The sequence below is a fragment of the Mytilus edulis genome, chromosome 1 (assembly GCF_963676685.1).
Source record: "Mytilus edulis chromosome 1, xbMytEdul2.2, whole genome shotgun sequence".
NCBI lineage: Eukaryota > Metazoa > Mollusca > Bivalvia > Mytilida > Mytilidae > Mytilus > Mytilus edulis.
In genome coordinates this window covers 15,751,905-15,771,077 of record NC_092344.1, presented here as the reverse complement: position 1 = coordinate 15,771,077, position 19,173 = coordinate 15,751,905, and the positions used below count along the sequence as shown (strand labels likewise).

Sequence of the window (19,173 nt, the reverse complement as noted above, 5' to 3'; positions counted from 1 at the left end):
ACTATACATGATCACTAATTAACTTGTAAACATTGAAAAAGTAAATTTTCATTACATAAACTTCTTCTAATTCAAGACAGATATATAAGAAAAATTATTTTTTAAACTCTTTTGTTTAAATTTAATTTAATCCATAGATTCCAAGATAAATTGCAATGTTTTCAGTTTATTGTTGATGTTTATTTTTGTCAAGATAAATAAGAAAAGGATTATTTCAGCTGTTATCAATGTCATACAAGTGTAAAGCACAATGAAAAATCTTGTAGAACCCTCAACTTTCATTTGAAAGTGTCTGTTCCACAAAATTGTTAAATATCAATACATTTTTTAATCCCTGTTCTGAACTTGCAAGGTCATACTTAAAAATACAATGATAAAAAGTTTATAGCTGATGTACCTCTGACTGTCAAACAGTACATCTACTAATCCATCTCCATTATAATCATATATAGGTCCTGTTGTAACACTCATGTTACCATATCTTTGACTGTAATCTCTAGACAACTGCCATACATACTCCCATATACCTGTAGAGAAAATTTTACTCAAATAATGAATTATATCATTAATAATGTTTATATGTTTGCATATATCTCTTATGCTGGTAAATCAATAACAATGTTGTTAATTGCTATATAAATCATGCAAGAATTCAGCATCTTACTACATGCAAGTCAGAAGTGGTCATACTTTTATTAACTATGCCAACGGTTTTATTAACTGTTAGTTGACTCACAGTGTTATAGTTTTGTCATTGCTACTAATCAGGGTGCAGGATTTTCTCGCTGCGTTTGAAGTCGCATTGGTGGCCTTAGGTTGTTATCTGCTCTTTGGTTGGGTTGTTGTCTCTTTGACATATTCCCTATTTCCATTCTTAATTTAAATTAAACTGTTATTTCAAATTGCAGTTTGTAACACCTTACCAAACTAATACATTACCAACAAAAGTTATTAAAAACTGTTAAACCAGGTCCAAAAGGTGAGCAGTTTTTATTGTGTATGTGTGAAAAGAATCTATGCTTACATTACTTTTGTTTCTGTGTCAGAATGCATTCTATAGATGAAATAATAAAGAATTTCCAAATGTACTAAAATGAATAGTATGATTTTTTATTTGTAAAAAAATATAAATTATAAAATAATAATCTTTCCTTGACGGCTCTCTCTTTATACTTGTTGTTTACTTTTACGAAAACATACCAGTTTTAAACCCATCAAACATTGGCACTGCAGAGCTGAGAAAATTGTCACCTGCAACTGGTCTTGCTGAAGAAAAAGGAGAAATTAAAATTACTATAATTGCAAGGTAAAAGCAATTAGTTATTGAAGCACTTGAGCAAAAAACTGACACAAACATAATATGTATGTAATTTTCATATAAACCCTGTTTAATAAACAAACAAATAATCAATTTCACAATATATGAATGGTGTATATAAATAGCATAAAACAAATGAGATCACTATCTCAATTAATGTGATCTATAAAATTTTCATTTTACAATTTCATACTGAAATATTTTATATGCACATTAATTTTTTTTTTTTTTTTTTGTGAGTGCCAAAATAAAATCTTTTTGATTAGGCCAGGGTTTTTTAATTTGTTGTTTTACGGATTTTCCCCATGAAAAAGTCGAGTCAGTCGGTGGGGAAAAAAAAAGAAAAATAAATATCTTTCAAGACAGAAAAACATGCAAAATAAATATATATTTCACCTTTCCAACAATATGTTTGTTATGCTATTTTGTCATCATTTCTTAAATTTAAGTTAAATGAAATATTATTGCTCAGCTGTCATAAACATTGCATGACATTGTCCCGTAAAAAAGGGGTGTGTGCACGGACAAAGACAAAATAAAATCGTCATTTCACAAACAAGAAAAACAGATTCGCGTAGCTCTTAATCAATTCCAGAAAACTTGGTGAATAATGATCTTCAAGCACGAAAACTGATAGAGACAAAAACAGTAAAAACATCGTAAGAAAATAAGTTTCAACACATGTGTCAAAAATGTAATAGACTCGTCCATTGGTAAACGAGAATATCGGGTTAATCTGTTGTCATGCATTCCCATTTTTTATTCAAATGGACGATATTTTTTTATTATCTATGAAACAAGAAAATTCCAAATGATTTGTTAATATTCAGTACTTTAACTTGATGCCTTCCATCTGTCCACATTTGGACAAGTCTATTTCTATGAGATGATGCATATTACGGACTGATGACAAATAAGGGAAACAAACTTATTGTGTAATCGGTTTTAAACACAGGTTTCGTTCTGCAAAATTATTTGCACAAACGATATTTCAAGGTCAGTTATAATTGATTTGTTTATTTTCAGAAACATAAACTGGAAGTTTTATGTTTTCACAACAGAAAGTGTTATCAATTTTGTTTGTGATTAATGCATTTCATTTCATAAAAAAAAAAAATTTTAATTATTTTTCAGGGATAATGTTAGGGTCGGTGGGAATAAAAAAGCATGAAAAGTCAATTTTATTTTTATTCTAGAAATCGGCAAAATCGGGTTGGCGATCCCAACAAATTAAAAAATCCGGGCCTTAATTCTGTTTAACACAATAACTTACAATACAAAGTTTGTAATGAAATGTTTCTGTCTTTGTTAACATAATCATCACAAGTTAATTCGCCATTCCTCAGGTCATTTACATAACATACTTCTGTTGAATTAACATCTCCCTAGAAAAAAATGTAAGTCACACATGAAGTCGTTGTTTACAAGAACTGTATAAAACTTAAAACATAAGCTTTAATGAGATATTTACTTACACACACAAATTTCTTTCTGATAAAAAATGTTTGAAAAAAGCCTTTTTTTTTATTTAAACAAATCCAATGAGTTTTCATCTTCCATACATTTTGTGATAATTAACTTTTGTTCTCTAGTTTATAAAATTAGGTACACAAAGTAAAGGCAAAAGAAGATTTTAAGTTTAACATTCTAACCAGTGTCTGTGGCATTGCAACTGTTGCCCAGAAAGTTCTGTTGTCATTGTATCCTGATGCCAAATCTTTATACAGTTTTGTATACAGTGTGCCATACCTGGATACAGGTACACCATAAGGTAAAAGTCTGGTTGAATCAGGTACTGTATTTGGTAAATTTATATTCTATAAAAAAAAATCATTACCGGTACTATTAAAATATGAGAGTTAGCAAAAAATGCATATTTCATCTGAGTATGTATTATTGATTGATTATTGGTGTAAATGTAATTTTTAGCACACTTGGCTTTATCTTGGTGTTAGTTTTCATTGTTGGAGGAAACTATAGAATGTGTCTATAGTACATGGATGCCCCAATCACACTATCATTGTCTATATTCTATATTCAGTGGAACATAAAAACTCCAGTTTGGCATTAAAATAAGAAAGATCATATCATAGGGAACATGTGTACTAGGTTTCAAGTTGATAAAACTTCAACTTCATCAAAAACTACCCCGACTAAAAACTTTAACCTGAAGCAGGACAGACATACAAACGAACGGTTGAACGAACAGACAAATGAATGGATGAACGAACAGACGAACGAACAGACAAACAAATGAACGGAAGGATGAACGATAAACAAACAAACGAACAGACACACAGATCAGAAAACATAATGACCTTAAATGGGGCATAAAAATGTGGCATAAAAAGTACCAATCAAAGTATATCTATACAAATCTCACCTTTGAATCACATCCACAGAGAGGAATTGGTTTAGTAACATTACTCTTAATTTGACTGGCTGTTTCATGTCGTATAGTATTAGGATGATTTAAAATATGGTTTAAGGCTCCTATTGTTCCATTGTTTGGTGCTGGTTTGATGCCAGATATCTCTGAAGAAAAAAAATACAATTATTAGAACATAAAGTTTCTTACTTTGTAATATTTTGTTTATAATGACATTATTATATATATTTACAAAATGTGAATCCTATAGGTTTTAACTGTACTATTGTGGATAAAAGATGAATAGTCTTCATCTGAACAATCTATGTGTCACAGTATGAACAATAATGGTCAACAGATGCAGCTAAGCTTAGAAGTCTGTTCATTTACCAGATTCCTCAAAGACAATATGTCCTACAACTGATAACACATTTATCCCCTAATATTGCAATATCATTATGTCTCTCTCTGACTTTCACATAAAATATATCTAAGCGCTATTCCAGGCTAAAATTTAAAAAAGTCTGTTCTTTTTAGAAATCTCTGATTGGAAACACATGGGGCTACATTAGACTTATTTTTTTAGAATGATAGCTGACAACTGCCATAATTGTGGCATTGAAAAATGCTGGCTGATTTTAAGTAAGTATATCCTTCATTTTATGGATCACTGCAATATAAATTGGCAAAAATATGAGCTCTCACCATTATTTATATACAGATTCCATCCCAAATGATTGAATTTTTCTATATATTCAAAATTGAGAATGGAAATTGGGAATGTGTCAAAGAGACAACAACCCGACCATAGAAAAAACAACAGCAGAAGGTCACTAACAGGTCTTCAATGTAGCGAGACAATCTATTTCATTAAAAAGTATCATGTTGTTTTTGCAATGATAGTAAGTAGTATAGAAGGTTAGTTGGTTTTCTATCAAATCATTGTGAATGAAAATCAGAAAATAACCTTTTAGTGTAAGGGGAGACAACTATATTAACTTCATGTTTTTTGAAAGTGAAAATTGAAAACTAGATTGTAGCTACTGTAGCTCTTTCCATGTAAGGCAAATGAACACTGAAAGAAACTTTACAGCTTTTACATTAATGCTAGCAAGACAAATCTTTGTTTGGCTTGCTTGCTTTGTTTGTATCAATGTTTGCTCAAGCATGGCAATTAGGATAGGCGGGGTTTCAGCTTGTATACATCATACCTAAATTTTATTGGACGTTATGTTTGAGGTTAAGGACACTAAATTTTAAAACATCACATGACAAATATTCTCATATGTTTCCTTACCTGTAAATATACAATACAGTCAGGATTCTACTTCGTCAAAATTATCTCCCCATTACGACAGTTCATTTTCACAATCGTAGAAATGGAAACCAAATTTTTTTCGAACATATGCATTTTCATCATCCAACTTAAAGATTGTCGTCAAATACTTTTAGTAAAATAGCTATTCGAACACACACCTACTCTGATTTTGTGATTCATTGGATAGGTATTTCACTTGACCCCTACTTTCATCTTTTAGTATTGTGATTTTTTTTATGTTATAAAGTCAACCTGTAGCTTTGCTATATAAAAATGATAGAATCTGAAGCGAGACGATGTATCAAATACTCTTCCTTTGTACGTTTTCAAGACAAAATATTCATCTCAAACACACCCTAACATAAAAAAAGGTGCACTCGATTTTCTCTTTTCGATACAATTGTTACTCATTTATTGGAATTTTTTCTTGAGTTACATAAATGAAAGGGCAGACACGGAAACAACTTAACTAATAGATTGATATTTTATAAAAAAAAAAACAATATTAAGTTTATATTTTTCTTTCATTGACCAATTATTGTATTTTTACAGGTGAGGAAACATGTGAGAATATTTGTCATGTGATGTTTTAAAATTAAGTGTCCTAAACCTCAAACGTAACGTCCAATAAAATTTAAGTATGATGTATACAAGCTGAAGCTCCGCCTATCTTAATTGCCATGCTTGAGCAAACATTGATACACACAAAGCAAGCAAGCCAAACAAAGATTTGTCTTGCTAGCAATAATGTAAAAGCTGTAAAAAGACCAGATACAATCTTTTGAGATACATACAGTTTTGATTACTAAAAATGTGCATGTATCATATCTACATGGGTATAAACATGACCAGATTTTAGTTTTTTATGTTAGGAGAGGATTTTTTTTTTTTTTTTTTTATCATTTATCAATAGTGAGAACTGTTTGATTATGTCAAAAAACATATTAATCATTATTCATAACTTAAATGAAAGCCTGCTTTACACAGGTATTTTTATAAAAAAAAATTAATTCTTATGGATGGTCCCACAAAATATCATGCCAAACAGTTGGTTCCACCAGAGTTGCTGTCAATCTGATATCTTAGTTGATGATGTTGAACTTAAGATACTGAGTACTTACCGCACATGAGATTATACAGTTCTATATTTTCAAAAGGTTTTATTTCTAGTTGTTGTTTAAATGCAGGTCCGTGTGCCAAAAACAAAGCCTACAATAAGAATTATGCAGAGAGGTAAGTCATGATCAGCTAAACATACTGTCAATAGTGTTTGTACATTTATCACTCATTCCAATGATTAAAGAATGGCAAAGGCTGTTTCTTTTCAATGTATTCAAAACAGTTATGTCCCTTAGTGTTACATTAAAATTTGTAAATTCCATGCTGAGAAGCTGTATTCCCTGTTACCAAAATATTACAATCTTTACAATCCACAATTATTTTCATATGGGATATTACGCTTCAGTCAATCGTGCATAAACTTTCAAGAAATCAGTTCAAATAAATAAAGGTGTAACTGTGCATAAAAACTTACATGCATAGATTTGTAAAGATTATCCCATCCATGGTTTCCACCAGTACACCAAAAAGAATTAGTACTGAAATATACGATAATCACTTATTATAAGTTCTAGAGGGTATCATAAGGACCGAGAACACAGTTATTTCGTAGTGCATTTCTTTTAGACAATAAATTCAAATTAAAAAAATCGCATCTGCTCTTTCTCAAAAAGATTTTTATAGTGTAGTGTACTACCAGTGAGACAAAAATTATCAAAATTATAGAAACTTCTACCAGCTCTTACTCAAAATATTAACTATTCTGTGTTCAGGGGGTGTAAAATTCAGTTTGACAGCTTCAGATGTGATAAAATTTGACCTTTTTGAACTGGACCAAATCACTACTTAACATAAAGATTCAGCACCCAAATTTTTTTAACATGTAATTACATCCCCCTACTTAATATTTCATGCATTTAATATCAAGAAATAAATTGGGAAAGTATATCAAATAAAACATGCAAGTTATACACTGTTTACACTAAGGACTATATTCGTAGACAACGAAAACCAAAGGACGATAACTGTGTCCTTGGACCATAAGCTCAGTAGTCAGTAAGTGCTTCAACACTGACATATTTCAAAAATTTCTTAAAGTGTCCGTTATTAGATTTATGAATTATTAAAAAGGTTCTAACTCCCTCCAGCAAAGTTGACAGAAGATGGAGTGGTTATCAGTTCTAGGTCCCTATTGGTCAAATAGCCCTTCACTAGTGCTGGTACTTATACACCCTTTGGCTTTCAACTATTTGGCTTTGAGCATCCTGATGAAGGAAAAACTCATTGGACACAAAAATAATAACATAGTGTTACTTTTGTTTTATATTCGAAACATGGTCATCTTTTATTCAAGGGTTTAATTAATTGATTGTTGTTGCCCATCTAGATAAAAATAAACAATATTGGGTAAGTCGAGCAAAAGTGTATAATGTTTTGTTATGAAAACTCATACTTGTCATGAAATCTGGACATAAACTGAATAACATTAAGAAACTGAAAATAAAGGCAAAAATCAATGGATAGTCAAATGTTCAATTTTAATTCAATCAACAATCAGGTTGACCCTGTCACAACAAAGCAAAATTTGCTTGGTATTACATAATGACAGAGAATTCTAGAGAGCAACGTAAAAATAAAAGTCAAGTTAAACAGGTGACACTTACTCTGTAACTAGCCACTGGTCCTGCATGTCTAACAATACATCACCGATTCGTTTGTTGTTGAGATAATGGAAGCGTTTTGGTGCTGTTTCTTTGGTAAACACTTTCATAGCAGGGTTTTTGCACATTAACTCATCTGTAATCTTAGATACAGGTACTTGAGTGAAATCTAGAAAAAAATTAATTACAGAAGAACATTGTCAAGTAGTTCATGTACAGTGATCAACAGCCTGTCAAATCTCAGGTTGTATGTACTAAAAAAGAGAGCGCAAAAATGAGGTTAAATTATCATCATACCATTAATATATCAGTAAAATCAGAATAATACAGGTTCATGTGGCCTATGAATCATTTGAGATCAAATTTTACTTACTTTCTGTTTTGACTTTATACTTTGATATCCTGGCATAATCATTTTCAATTCTTCCAAAAGTTCCATCAAATACAAGTATGTTTTTGATGTCATCAGGCATATACTGTGGAAGCTTGACCATGTTACTACAAGACACATGCTGCATACCTGTACAATATAACAAAAATTTGTTCACAGTAAAGTAGGTTTCACAGTAAAAATGCTTGAATAATTAACCTACATAAGTTAACAAATGGTCCAATCAATCCAGCAATGTCAAACATAAAAATGGTTGAACTCCTCCATATTTTGTGCCTGTACACAGTCAGGCTATTTGGCTTTTTTTGTGTATCTGTGGTTGATTTTTTTTTGAGATATTAAATATGGTGGTTTATTAAGTTGTCTGTTGTACTGTTCAGTATTTTTGTTGATTCCCATTATCCTTCTCATATATTACTGTAAATTCAGAAATTATTGCGTGCATTTATTCTTGCGATTTTGTGATTTTAGACTTAAATGCGATTATAATTTTTATAATTTTGGGGAAAATCCTGCTTAATTCATATCAAATATTTTAAAATGCGAGTTTCAATTATTGCTTTTACAACTCAATTTAAAAATTTACAGTTCTTGCTTCTAAATGGCAATATGGTCTGGATAATTTAACTTTTTCATGAACAAAACTCTATGATAATATTTTACATTTATAGACAAAAAGATGGACACAAATGATAAACCAATAAGTTTGGTCAGTGCAATTTTAATAAAAAATTACCATGATCAGCTATAACAATAAGATTAACACAATCATGCAGTCCTTCCTGATATAACGTGTTCATCAATCTGCCTAACATATCATCAACAGTCTCTAACTGACCATTTAGCTAGGGGAAAAAATCATTATCAATTACTAAACTCTTTAATACTAATGGTAAAACATGATGACAAAACAAAACAAATCATTTTAGCTTTTTGTCTTTTAAAAAAATAAAAAATGTTCCAAGAATTATCCAATTTGTAAAAATATCAGTATTTACCAATATTAAGACCACAGTATGGAGGAAAATAATTTAAAAAAAAGACTGATATAGTCCTCCACCATGTTATTTTTCATGTTTCCTCAGCATTTACTTGTCTTAAATTAAATTTTAGCAATAAAAGTCTCATCAAACTAGTTTAGAAATTAATCTAGAAATTGACCAATACCATTTCACTGTCAGGTCCTTTCTGGTGCCCTGCATGATCTGGTTCATCAAAGTATAATGTAATTATGTCTGGTTTCTTGTCGTCAGGTAGTAGTAGCCATTCCGTTACTTTCTCAAGTCTCTCAGGGAAACCTATTTTACTGTAATAATACATTTAAATCAATACTACTAGAAGATGCCTGCAAAATCATGGTACAATTGGGTAAATGTTGAAACAAAGTGTCTTTAAATTTTGCAGGCAGTATGTTGACAGATCAAGCATTAAAATGTGTAAGAAACAGATCAAAACTGAATAACTATCTCCAAATTTGGATATTTTCTCTAAAATTTGGGTTTTTTGTGGAAAAAATTGTTTCAAATTCTTTTTAGGAAGTACAAGACACTACAATTATACGTTATATCACAAATGTATCTGACTTTGTATGGGTTTCAGAGGAGTTACGGCTCAATGAAATTGGTCCCTTCTTTTAGTAGTCTATATATCATACCACATCTACAGTTACACCTTAATTCTGAATAAAATTAAGTTTGGAAAGGCACTTTTGTAAAAGCTGTTTGTGTATTTCTAACAGTCTTAAAGTGATATATAGTTCATTTAACTTACCCATCATATCCTACCCACACGTCTGGATAACTTCCTATAAGTAGACAAAAAATAAATGCTTCAACCAGTGAAATCACAGAATATCTACTTTAAGCGCAAACACATTAATACACAAAATTTACTGTTCTGCATTACATTAATTTAGAGAAAAAATTAACATGATTCATCTATAATATCTACATAAAGAAAGTGTACATTTTATTGTCATGTACCAAAAATTACAGTTAGTCATTTGGCTAGAATTTTTACCTTTATTCCTCATGAAGTAACCCCCATTACTACCCTCTAGCCATCATGATTTATTATAACATGTATGACTTGTGCCTTACCTGATATGTTAACATCTGATCCTGGCCAAAAGAAGGTATAAGCTTTCCTTCCTTGTTTCTTTGCTGTATTCCAAATCTAAAATTGATCAAAACTTAATAACGTAAAAAAGATGTAAATTCAACCACCATGACCCAAAAGTTGTTGCAACATTAATATAACTTAATTATTTAGGGAAAAGCTAAAAGCAAATTAATGGAAAATAAATATCTTCTTAAAAACAAAATGTATTAATAGCTGTTTGAACAATAGCTTGATAAAGTTTTTGTGTTTACACGAACCAGAAAACTACTTTGGAAAAGGGATAACGAAAGTACATAAAAGAAGTACTTCTTCAAAAACTAGTTTTGAAATTAACAATCACAAAACAAAAGACCTTGATGATGAGGTCTTTTGGTTTTTTCTGTTGTTGCGTCACTATATTATAGATGTTTACCCGATGTCATCTTTAAGTCATACCAACCTTCTTAAAACTCATGGTGTTAATAACAAAACTTATAAAAAGTATTCTGATAAAGCACTGAACTTACTGGTTCTCCTCCCCACCATCGGGGGTCCATTTTTGTATGACTTGAGAGTGAGAAGACTTCACCAATATCTGCATCATACATGTTGTTAGATATAATACCATGGGACTCTGGATACAAACCCTAAAAGCAAGTTGTTTTTTCATTAGCATAAACAATACTATGTAAATTTAATTTGCTGTTTATATAGATACAAAAAAAAATATATTCTAACAACAATAGTGTTTATGCAGAACAAACAGCAGTCGATAAATGTTTAGTTTCCAGTATATATTATCAATATGCTCGTATTACATAAAGATTTACGGCCTTGTGTCCCACAAGAGACAAAGAGGCTAGGTAGGTAGTATTCTGTGACTCTCAAACTGGAAATAAACTCAACACAAAATTTTAGCTTTTGAGATGGTACTGAGCCATTTTTTCAAACTCTGCGTTTTGTTTTTCCACTTTAGTATAAAGAGTGTTCTGAGCAGCTGGATTTGAGTCCTTATGGTGATTGTAGCTATTGCGTATTATTATACTTCACGTTAATATGCCTTATTTTTTTAATTGGCTAATACGATGGTGGTAATTTACTCTATCACATGGCTGAGCGGGTGACAATTTTTTTTTAATGTTACCCTCTCGTGTAGACCACTCAAAAATCGATAATTTAAAGGACAATGAATTTAATTTACATTAAGTAATTAAATGCAATGCTTAAGTCCTACCTTTTGACTCAGATTTTATTATTTCACTTTTAAAATAAAAAAAAATAAAACATCTTGCTTAACTATTTTTTTTCTTAATCCCATAATGTTGTTATGCACATGACGTTATAGAAAATACTTTTAAAATGAAATTATTCTGTTAAAGATAATAATGAAAGGACATTCAGTATAATAAATTAAATAACACATAACTGACAGGGTGATAGAGCAGATTAATACCCCTCCAAAAAGCATTGTTAATCTTGGCTTCGCTGCAGTTGACAATGTTTTCTCAGGGTAACAATCTGCTCTATCAGGCTCTCAGCTATGTGTTATTTATATAATGGTTTGGGAGTGTGACTGTAGAATATACAGATCTCATGTATGGTGTATGTAACTTACTGTAGCTATTGTGTAATAGTTTGGGAATGTGACTGTTGGATATACAGATCTCATGTATGGTGTGTGTAACTTACTGTAGCTATTGTGTAATGGTTTGGGAATGTGACTATTGGAAATACAGACCTCATGTATGGTGTGTGTAACTTACTGTAGCTATTGTGTAATGGTTTGGGAATGAGACTGCAGGATATACAGATCTCATGTATGGTGTGTGTAACTTACTGTAGCTTTTGTGTAATGGTTTGGGAAAGTGACTGTTGGATATACAGATCTCATGTATGGTGTGTATAACTTACTGTAGCTATTGTGTAATAGTTTGGGAATGAGACTGCAGGATATACAGATCTCATGTATGGTGTGTGTAACTTACTGTAGCTATTGTGTAATGGTTTGGGAATGTGACTGTTGGATATACAGACCTCATGTATGGTGTGTGTAACTTACTGTAGCTATTGTGTAATGGTTTGGGAATGTGACTGTTGGATATACAGATCTCATGTATGGTGTGTGTAACTTACTGTAGCTATTGTGTAATGGTTTGGGAATGTGACTGTTGGATATACAGATCTCATGTATGGTGTGTGTAACTTACTGTAGCTTTTGTGTAATGGTTTGGGAATGTGACTGTTGGATATACAGATCTCATGTATGGTTTGTGTAACTTACTGTAGCTTTTGTGTAATGGTTTGGGAATGTGACTGTTGGATATACAGATCTCATGTATGGTGTGTGTAACTTACTGTAGTTTTTGTGTAATGGTTTGGGAATGAGACTGTTGGATATACAGATCTCATGTATGGTGTGTGTAACTTACTGTAGCTTTTGTGTAATGGTTTGGGAATGTGACTGTTGGATATACAGATCTCATGTATGGTGTGTGTAACTTACTGTAGCTATTGTGTAATGGTTTGGGAATGTGACTGTTGGATATACAGATCTCATGTATGGTGTGTGTAACTTACTGTAGCTATTGTGTAATGGTTTGGGAATGTGACTGTTGGATATACAGATCTCATGTATGGTGTATGTAACTTACTGAAGCTATTGTGTAATGGTTTGGGAATGTGACTGTTGGATATACAGATCTCATGTATGGTTTGTGTAACTTACTGTAGCTATTGTGTAATGGTCTGGGAATGTGACTGTTGGATATACAGACCTCATGTATGGTGTGTGTAACTTACTGTAGCTATTGTGTAATGGTTTGGGAATGTGACTATTGGATATACAGATCTCATGTATGGTTTGTGTAACTTACTGTAGCTATTGTGTAATGGTTTGGGAATGTGACTGTTGGATATACAGACCTCATGTATGGTGTGTGTAACTTACTGTAGCTATTGTGTAATGGTTTTGGAATGTGACTGTTGGATATACAGATCTCATGTATGGTGTGTGTAACTTACTGTAGCTATTGTGTAATGGTTTGGGAATGTGACTGTTGGATATACAGATCTCATGTATGGTGTGTGTAACTTACTGTAGCTATTGTGTAATGGTTTGGGAATGTGACGGTTGGATATACAGATCTCATGTATGGTGTGTGTAACTTACTGTAGCTATTGTGTAATGGTTCGGGAATGTGACTGTTGGATATACAGATCTCATGTATGGTGTGTGTACACCACAGGTCCTCAGTTTCTCTATAACCGGCGTTAACTTTCTCTGAACATAATCGGCTCTAAACCCATCTAATGAGATCAATATAAGTGGAATTTTCCTGAAAGTAATTATGATTATACACTTAATTGTTGCCTTCATTTAAATAGTTATCAAAATTTATATTAAGTATAAAGATGCAAAGAATTGTAATGTATCTATGTTTGCTGCATTTTTTGGAAATACAATGAAAACGAGAAAATGTAATGAGACGGAAATCTATTTGATGTGTATAAAACATATTTAACAAGAAGTTCAAAAGAAAAAGCGTAGGTATTCTAAAACACCAAAACAATTCTATAATTTCTGCCACAAAAAAATCAAATATCAAATAGCGGAAACAATTTATGAATATCTTTTAATTCATTCATTGTGGGTAGAAAAATGAAGGGATGTAATAGACTTTACCCTTTGCATTTTGTATTACTTGGAGCACTACATGGTACATCTTTCCAATGAAGGGACATCTTTGATGGCTTCCACAATGAAGTAGGTAAAAATGTCCTTAAACTGGCAGCTGTGTCATCTGGTAACCCTGTCAGAAACTGGATCCCTGTTAATAACTCTATATCTCTTATTCTTGCAACATTCTCCATCAAATAATCCTCATCAGGCTAGGAAAAATATTTTAAAAAAGAAGAATGAAATATTATTGTTTATTGGTCGTCCCACTGACTGTATCACTCTGCTCAAGCTCAATATAAAATCAAATATCAGGGCTTTTATACCTCAAATATGCAGAACCAGTCTTAATAACTTTAATCCAAACATATCAGCAACATCAAAATGTATGAACCTAAGTTGATAAGTTTGACCCAAACTTCATATGAGTTATTTTATTAGTACACTGTTCTTTTTTAATGACGATTTCAACATTTAAAAAAATAACACTTAATTGTGACACTGATACAATGAGTATTATAATGAATTGTTCTTATGACTGAGTGTTATTATTATATTTTCACCTATATCTCTTTAAAAAGTAATTTCTTGTAATATTTTGGACAATTGCATATATTCCTGTAATTTTAATAGTAACTTGTACCTTTCTAAGTTTTATGGATTTATCACATTTTACTATAAAGTAACTCAGTAGTAGTAAACAACAATAATATTTGACAATATATATAACAGATTTGAATTTTCAGTTTTATGACTATAAATGCTCAGCATATATCTTGGTACCTTAGGTATATTTGGTTTAATGTATTAATGTTTCTATATCATTTTTTAATGAAATTTTCCTTTGATCTTACTGACTGATAATTTCCTTTCTCAGCACAGTAGTGATATGAGAAAATGTTGCTAGAAACTAAGGGTGTAAGGACTGTTGTCAACTTCACTTGAGTGCTTTTTTCAAGATGACAACTCAACTAAGAAAAATCGATCTTGTGAAGATGACCAAAATTAATCTAAAGATATAGATGTGAAGCAGCTATAGGATCAAAAACTCACCATACAGTTAGGTACAGCAGGTAAGTGCGGTAATATGAATGACAACAGTTCAAGGTCAGATGTGATACAGTTGAGAAAATCTCCATGTTTACATGATATTATGATAATGTAATAATGAGTAGGTACAGGCACTCCATCTTTCCCAACATACCTATAATACAAATCATCAGAATCAATCATCATATATTGTCACTACTCCATATGTGCGATATTAAGACAGTGTAGTCCTTTTGCAGTTTATATAATTTGAAAATATCCTAGTTTGTGGGATACCAATTTTTGTGGATTTGGTGGTTTGGTTAAAGGTAAATGATAACTTTATTATTTGGAAAAGACATAACCAGACCATATCCGGTATGAACAATCTCAATTGACTTACCTTATAATAAAATCTTTTCAAAAAATAAAAAATTTAAGAAAAAATTAAGAAAAACACTCAAATTATTTTATGAAACAGATTGACATTTTATTCTATAATTCCTACTATTCAATTTTTTTCAGTAAGGTCTCTAAACTTATTCATTCTGAACTATAAGCCTGCCAATATTACCCATACCCAGGAAAATCAATCACTATATGTAAATCATACAAACTTTCATTGAAGCATTGGGACAAAAAAGTAATACAAAATAAAACAAATCTTACTTTGTCTCATTTGAAACATCTTCCCATAATCCATCTCTGTTATTGTCAAAAGCTGAACCAATGATTACTTCCATACCAGACCTCTGGTTACCATAGTCTAGTATCAACTTCATTGTGTATTCCCATATACCTAAAAAGTACATCTTTGATTAAATCCTATAGCAATAAATATGTGTTCATAGTATACAGATGCCCCACTCACACTATCATTTTCTATGTTCAGTGGACCAACTTCATCAAAAACTACCTTGACCAAAAACTTTAACCTGAAGTGAAACAAACAGACGAAGGGACAGAAGGACAGATGCACAGACCGACAAACATAATGCCCCTTGGTGGAGTATAAAAATGTTTGAAAGGGATTGATTGGAAGGCACTTCAATAATATTTGTGGTTTTGGGTAATCTGCTTGCAGAAGAATAGAGTATTGACATAAAAATACCATTCAAGTTGGAAAGGAATGTGATTAGGAACCTTATCCCCATTATAACACTAGAATAGTTTAAACAATTTCGTTGTGAATTCAAGACAAATTTCTTAAAATCAGAAAAACACATAGTGATGATAAAATACTGTTATGTTCAGACATAAGATTATCTCCCTTGTTGTTCCAACATTTTGTAAGTTCAGTATGTTCAGTATTTGAATATTTTGTTTTTCAGGAAAAGATGAGATAAACAAACTCATAAATGTACAGTTGCATATATAAGAAAGAGTGTATGAACTGAGTAATAGAAGGCATTCTTTAATAATTGGTATAATCTAGTATTTTTGTACATAAATTAGGTCGTCAGTTTTCTCGTTTGAATTGTTTACATTCATCATTTTGGGGCCTTTATTATCAGACTATGCTGCTTGCAGTATGGGCTTTGCTTATTGTAGAAGGCCGTTCAGTGATCTACAGCTGTTAAAATCTGTGTCATTTGGTCTCTTGTGAAGAGTTTTCTCATTGGCAACCACCCCACATCTTTTGTTAATAATATTTACCATCTCTAAATCCATCATACATTGGTACAAGGCTGGAACTAAGAGTTTTCTCAAGGTCTGAGTTTTTAACCGAAAAACCTGTAAGTATATATTTAGGTTTGAATTTCCATTTTCTGATTTCACCAGTAAATTAAAAGTTTCTTAAAATGTCTTTACATCTTTTCTAATGTTTATATTTGAACATAAAGACTTATTCAATTACATTGCTGTCTTATTACAATGATATAGTTCCAGAATTTCAGAGGGTGTGAGTTTAAAACCCCATTTGTGTTGAGGCTCTGATATGTTAGACTTTGATCTCAATTGAAATGTACTGCCAGTTTTCTTGCAAAATTTTGATGGTTCTCCCTGTGCACACTGACTTTCTCAACCAATAAAATCTGCTCACCAAGATACAGCCAAGGTTGCTGACAGTGGCATCTACCACCAACAAAATTTGAGACTTGATAAAAGTATTACCAACAAAATAAAGGAGACCCTTTTACTGCTATTTATGGTGTAAACATATACATGAACATGATCTTAGTATTAGAATAGGCTGATGTATATACCCGGTATAAGTGAGGATTCCAAACAAATTTTAATTCATTATTTTGTTTTTGTTTCAAATGAGATTACAATATAAAGATAAAGTTCTTAATATTTTTCATATACCTGAATTGACAATAAAATGATGTGATATTGACATGTTATCATTCCTATAACTACTGCATGAGAGTAACTGTACCCTAGGATCAATGTTGACACAACTACCAGTCATATTGTCTACAGTCTGGAAAGGAAAAGTTGTTAAGGTGGTACCTAACACTACAGGGAGATAACTCTGTAAAATCAGCTAAACGTTTTAATTATGTTGTGTTGTTTAGGGAATATTAAGCTTCTCAATGATCAAAATAAGTGTTTGTCAAACTGCTATATAACCAGTGTAATTTTTCTGATTTAAGGAGGCTTGCGGGTATAAGATTTTCAGAAAAAAAATAAACTTTTATTTTTCATTACAAATTTTATTTATTACCTTTAGAAGTTGTTACTTTATCATGTGGTACAAAAATCATTCCAAAAAATCAATTTGTGTTGGCCCCAGGTGACTTTGAAAATGTTTATATCATGAAAAAGCTCCAAATTATCTCCCTTTGGTGCAAAAATGCTATTTTTTGTCATTAAAATTGAAATGTCTTTTTTGACTCATCGGTGACCTATATTTTTTATTATTGTTTTCAAATAAGCTATACATAAACTAAATAATTGTAAAATTTAAGCGATTTCTGTAATTAAATTCTTTTTTTATTTCGATATTACCTCTTTTTCTCCTATTAGTTCAACAGAAAAAAAGTACCTTTACAAAAATGTATGCTTCTTTCGAAGTCAGATTGTGAGCGTAAATGATCGGTGACCCCCCTTTTTTATTTTATTTTTCTATTAGGTATAAGATAAAGTTCATTTATAGAAAAAATTGGCGAAATCTTATATTAAATAAAAAATTTGATTTAGACCCGCGAGCCCCCTTAACGGTTGGTTCAAATTTTTTGAAATTTTTATATTTTTGTCAAAGGGTCAAAGTAAATACCTTGTCAAAATTTTATGAAAATTAAACGAGCCAAATTAATTTTAGTTAAAGTGTTGGGTACCACCTTAAATGATCATTATTGTGATAATTGCATGGTTACTATTTTTTCTCACTACACATAAGATCTCCTGTTGTTTAGAAACAGAGTAATTAAAGTCAATTCATAGATTTGATGATATGTGTAAAATTAAAAAAATGTATATCCATGAATACAATACTGAGTTTTCTGTGGATGCCACCTTATTGAAGTACAGTATAATTGATGTCCATACATGCTTACGGTGAATTTTACTTTAGAGTTCACTTTATTTGGGTACACTATGGACAAGGTTAGTACTGTCACTTTTTCAACAGTACTATAGGTCTCCTCATATCAGCATTTAATGTGTTACTGAAGATTACAATTTATATAGGTATAATTTAAAAGGTGCCAATACAAAAGTCTCTCATTTCAATATACAACTATGTTGTGTGTACTTATATATATATGTCACATTAATTATAGCATGTCAATACTAGCATGTGTTACTTAAGATCTTACCTTATTTGGATAGAGTATAAATGAAGTCCAAACAGGCATCTTATGTGTTTTGCTGTAGCCACTAGCTGTATCATTAGTACTCAATATACACACATCTTCAGTAACACTCATCTCAGGTTTACCAAAGGGGCTGCTATAAACAGTAGTACTGGTAAAAGACTTCACCTAAAAAATAAACAGCCTGGATTAACAACTTAAAAGCATAATTTTTAAAAGACAAGACAATTTTTCTTATATATCTAGAGTTAATTTTCCTAAATTTACTTAAAAGCTTTATATTGGATGAGACAATGCAACCTTTATAAAAGTTATGATATTTCTTTATAAGCAATAATAATTTCATCTTTTATAAATGATAACTGTCAATTTTGCCAAAAATAGAAATAGTTATTTAGAGCTTATTGTGCTAACTGATTTTTATTAGTTTTTTTTTAAAGAGTTTATATCCTCAGATATCAGTTTCTCTGGGATTCTGAAATTAAACTGTTT

General features: G+C 31.1%; 1 protein-coding gene across 2 annotated transcripts in view; it reads right to left on the bottom strand.

Annotated features, from left to right (window-relative positions):
• LOC139511045 (uncharacterized) overlaps positions 1-19,173 on the bottom strand; it is a 74,671-nt gene that overhangs the window by 18,402 nt on the left and 37,096 nt on the right. For both annotated transcript variants that reach the window (XM_071297617.1, XM_071297623.1), the window contains 21 exons: positions 18,685-18,849; positions 17,231-17,348; positions 16,577-16,654; positions 15,590-15,719; positions 14,945-15,095; positions 13,898-14,103; positions 13,385-13,550; positions 10,743-10,862; positions 10,215-10,290; positions 9,886-9,919; positions 9,283-9,421; positions 8,852-8,960; positions 8,098-8,244; positions 7,728-7,893; positions 6,539-6,602; positions 6,126-6,213; positions 3,702-3,853; positions 2,971-3,135; positions 2,592-2,703; positions 1,201-1,266; positions 398-527 (listed from right to left, as the gene is read on the bottom strand). In XM_071297617.1, coding sequence (XP_071153718.1) covers positions 398-527; positions 1,201-1,266; positions 2,592-2,703; positions 2,971-3,135; positions 3,702-3,853; positions 6,126-6,213; positions 6,539-6,602; positions 7,728-7,893; positions 8,098-8,244; positions 8,852-8,960; positions 9,283-9,421; positions 9,886-9,919; positions 10,215-10,290; positions 10,743-10,862; positions 13,385-13,550; positions 13,898-14,103; positions 14,945-15,095; positions 15,590-15,719; positions 16,577-16,654; positions 17,231-17,348; positions 18,685-18,849 — 2,582 coding nt within the window. The remainder of the gene's footprint in view (positions 1-397; positions 528-1,200; positions 1,267-2,591; positions 2,704-2,970; positions 3,136-3,701; positions 3,854-6,125; positions 6,214-6,538; positions 6,603-7,727; positions 7,894-8,097; positions 8,245-8,851; positions 8,961-9,282; positions 9,422-9,885; positions 9,920-10,214; positions 10,291-10,742; positions 10,863-13,384; positions 13,551-13,897; positions 14,104-14,944; positions 15,096-15,589; positions 15,720-16,576; positions 16,655-17,230; positions 17,349-18,684; positions 18,850-19,173) is intronic.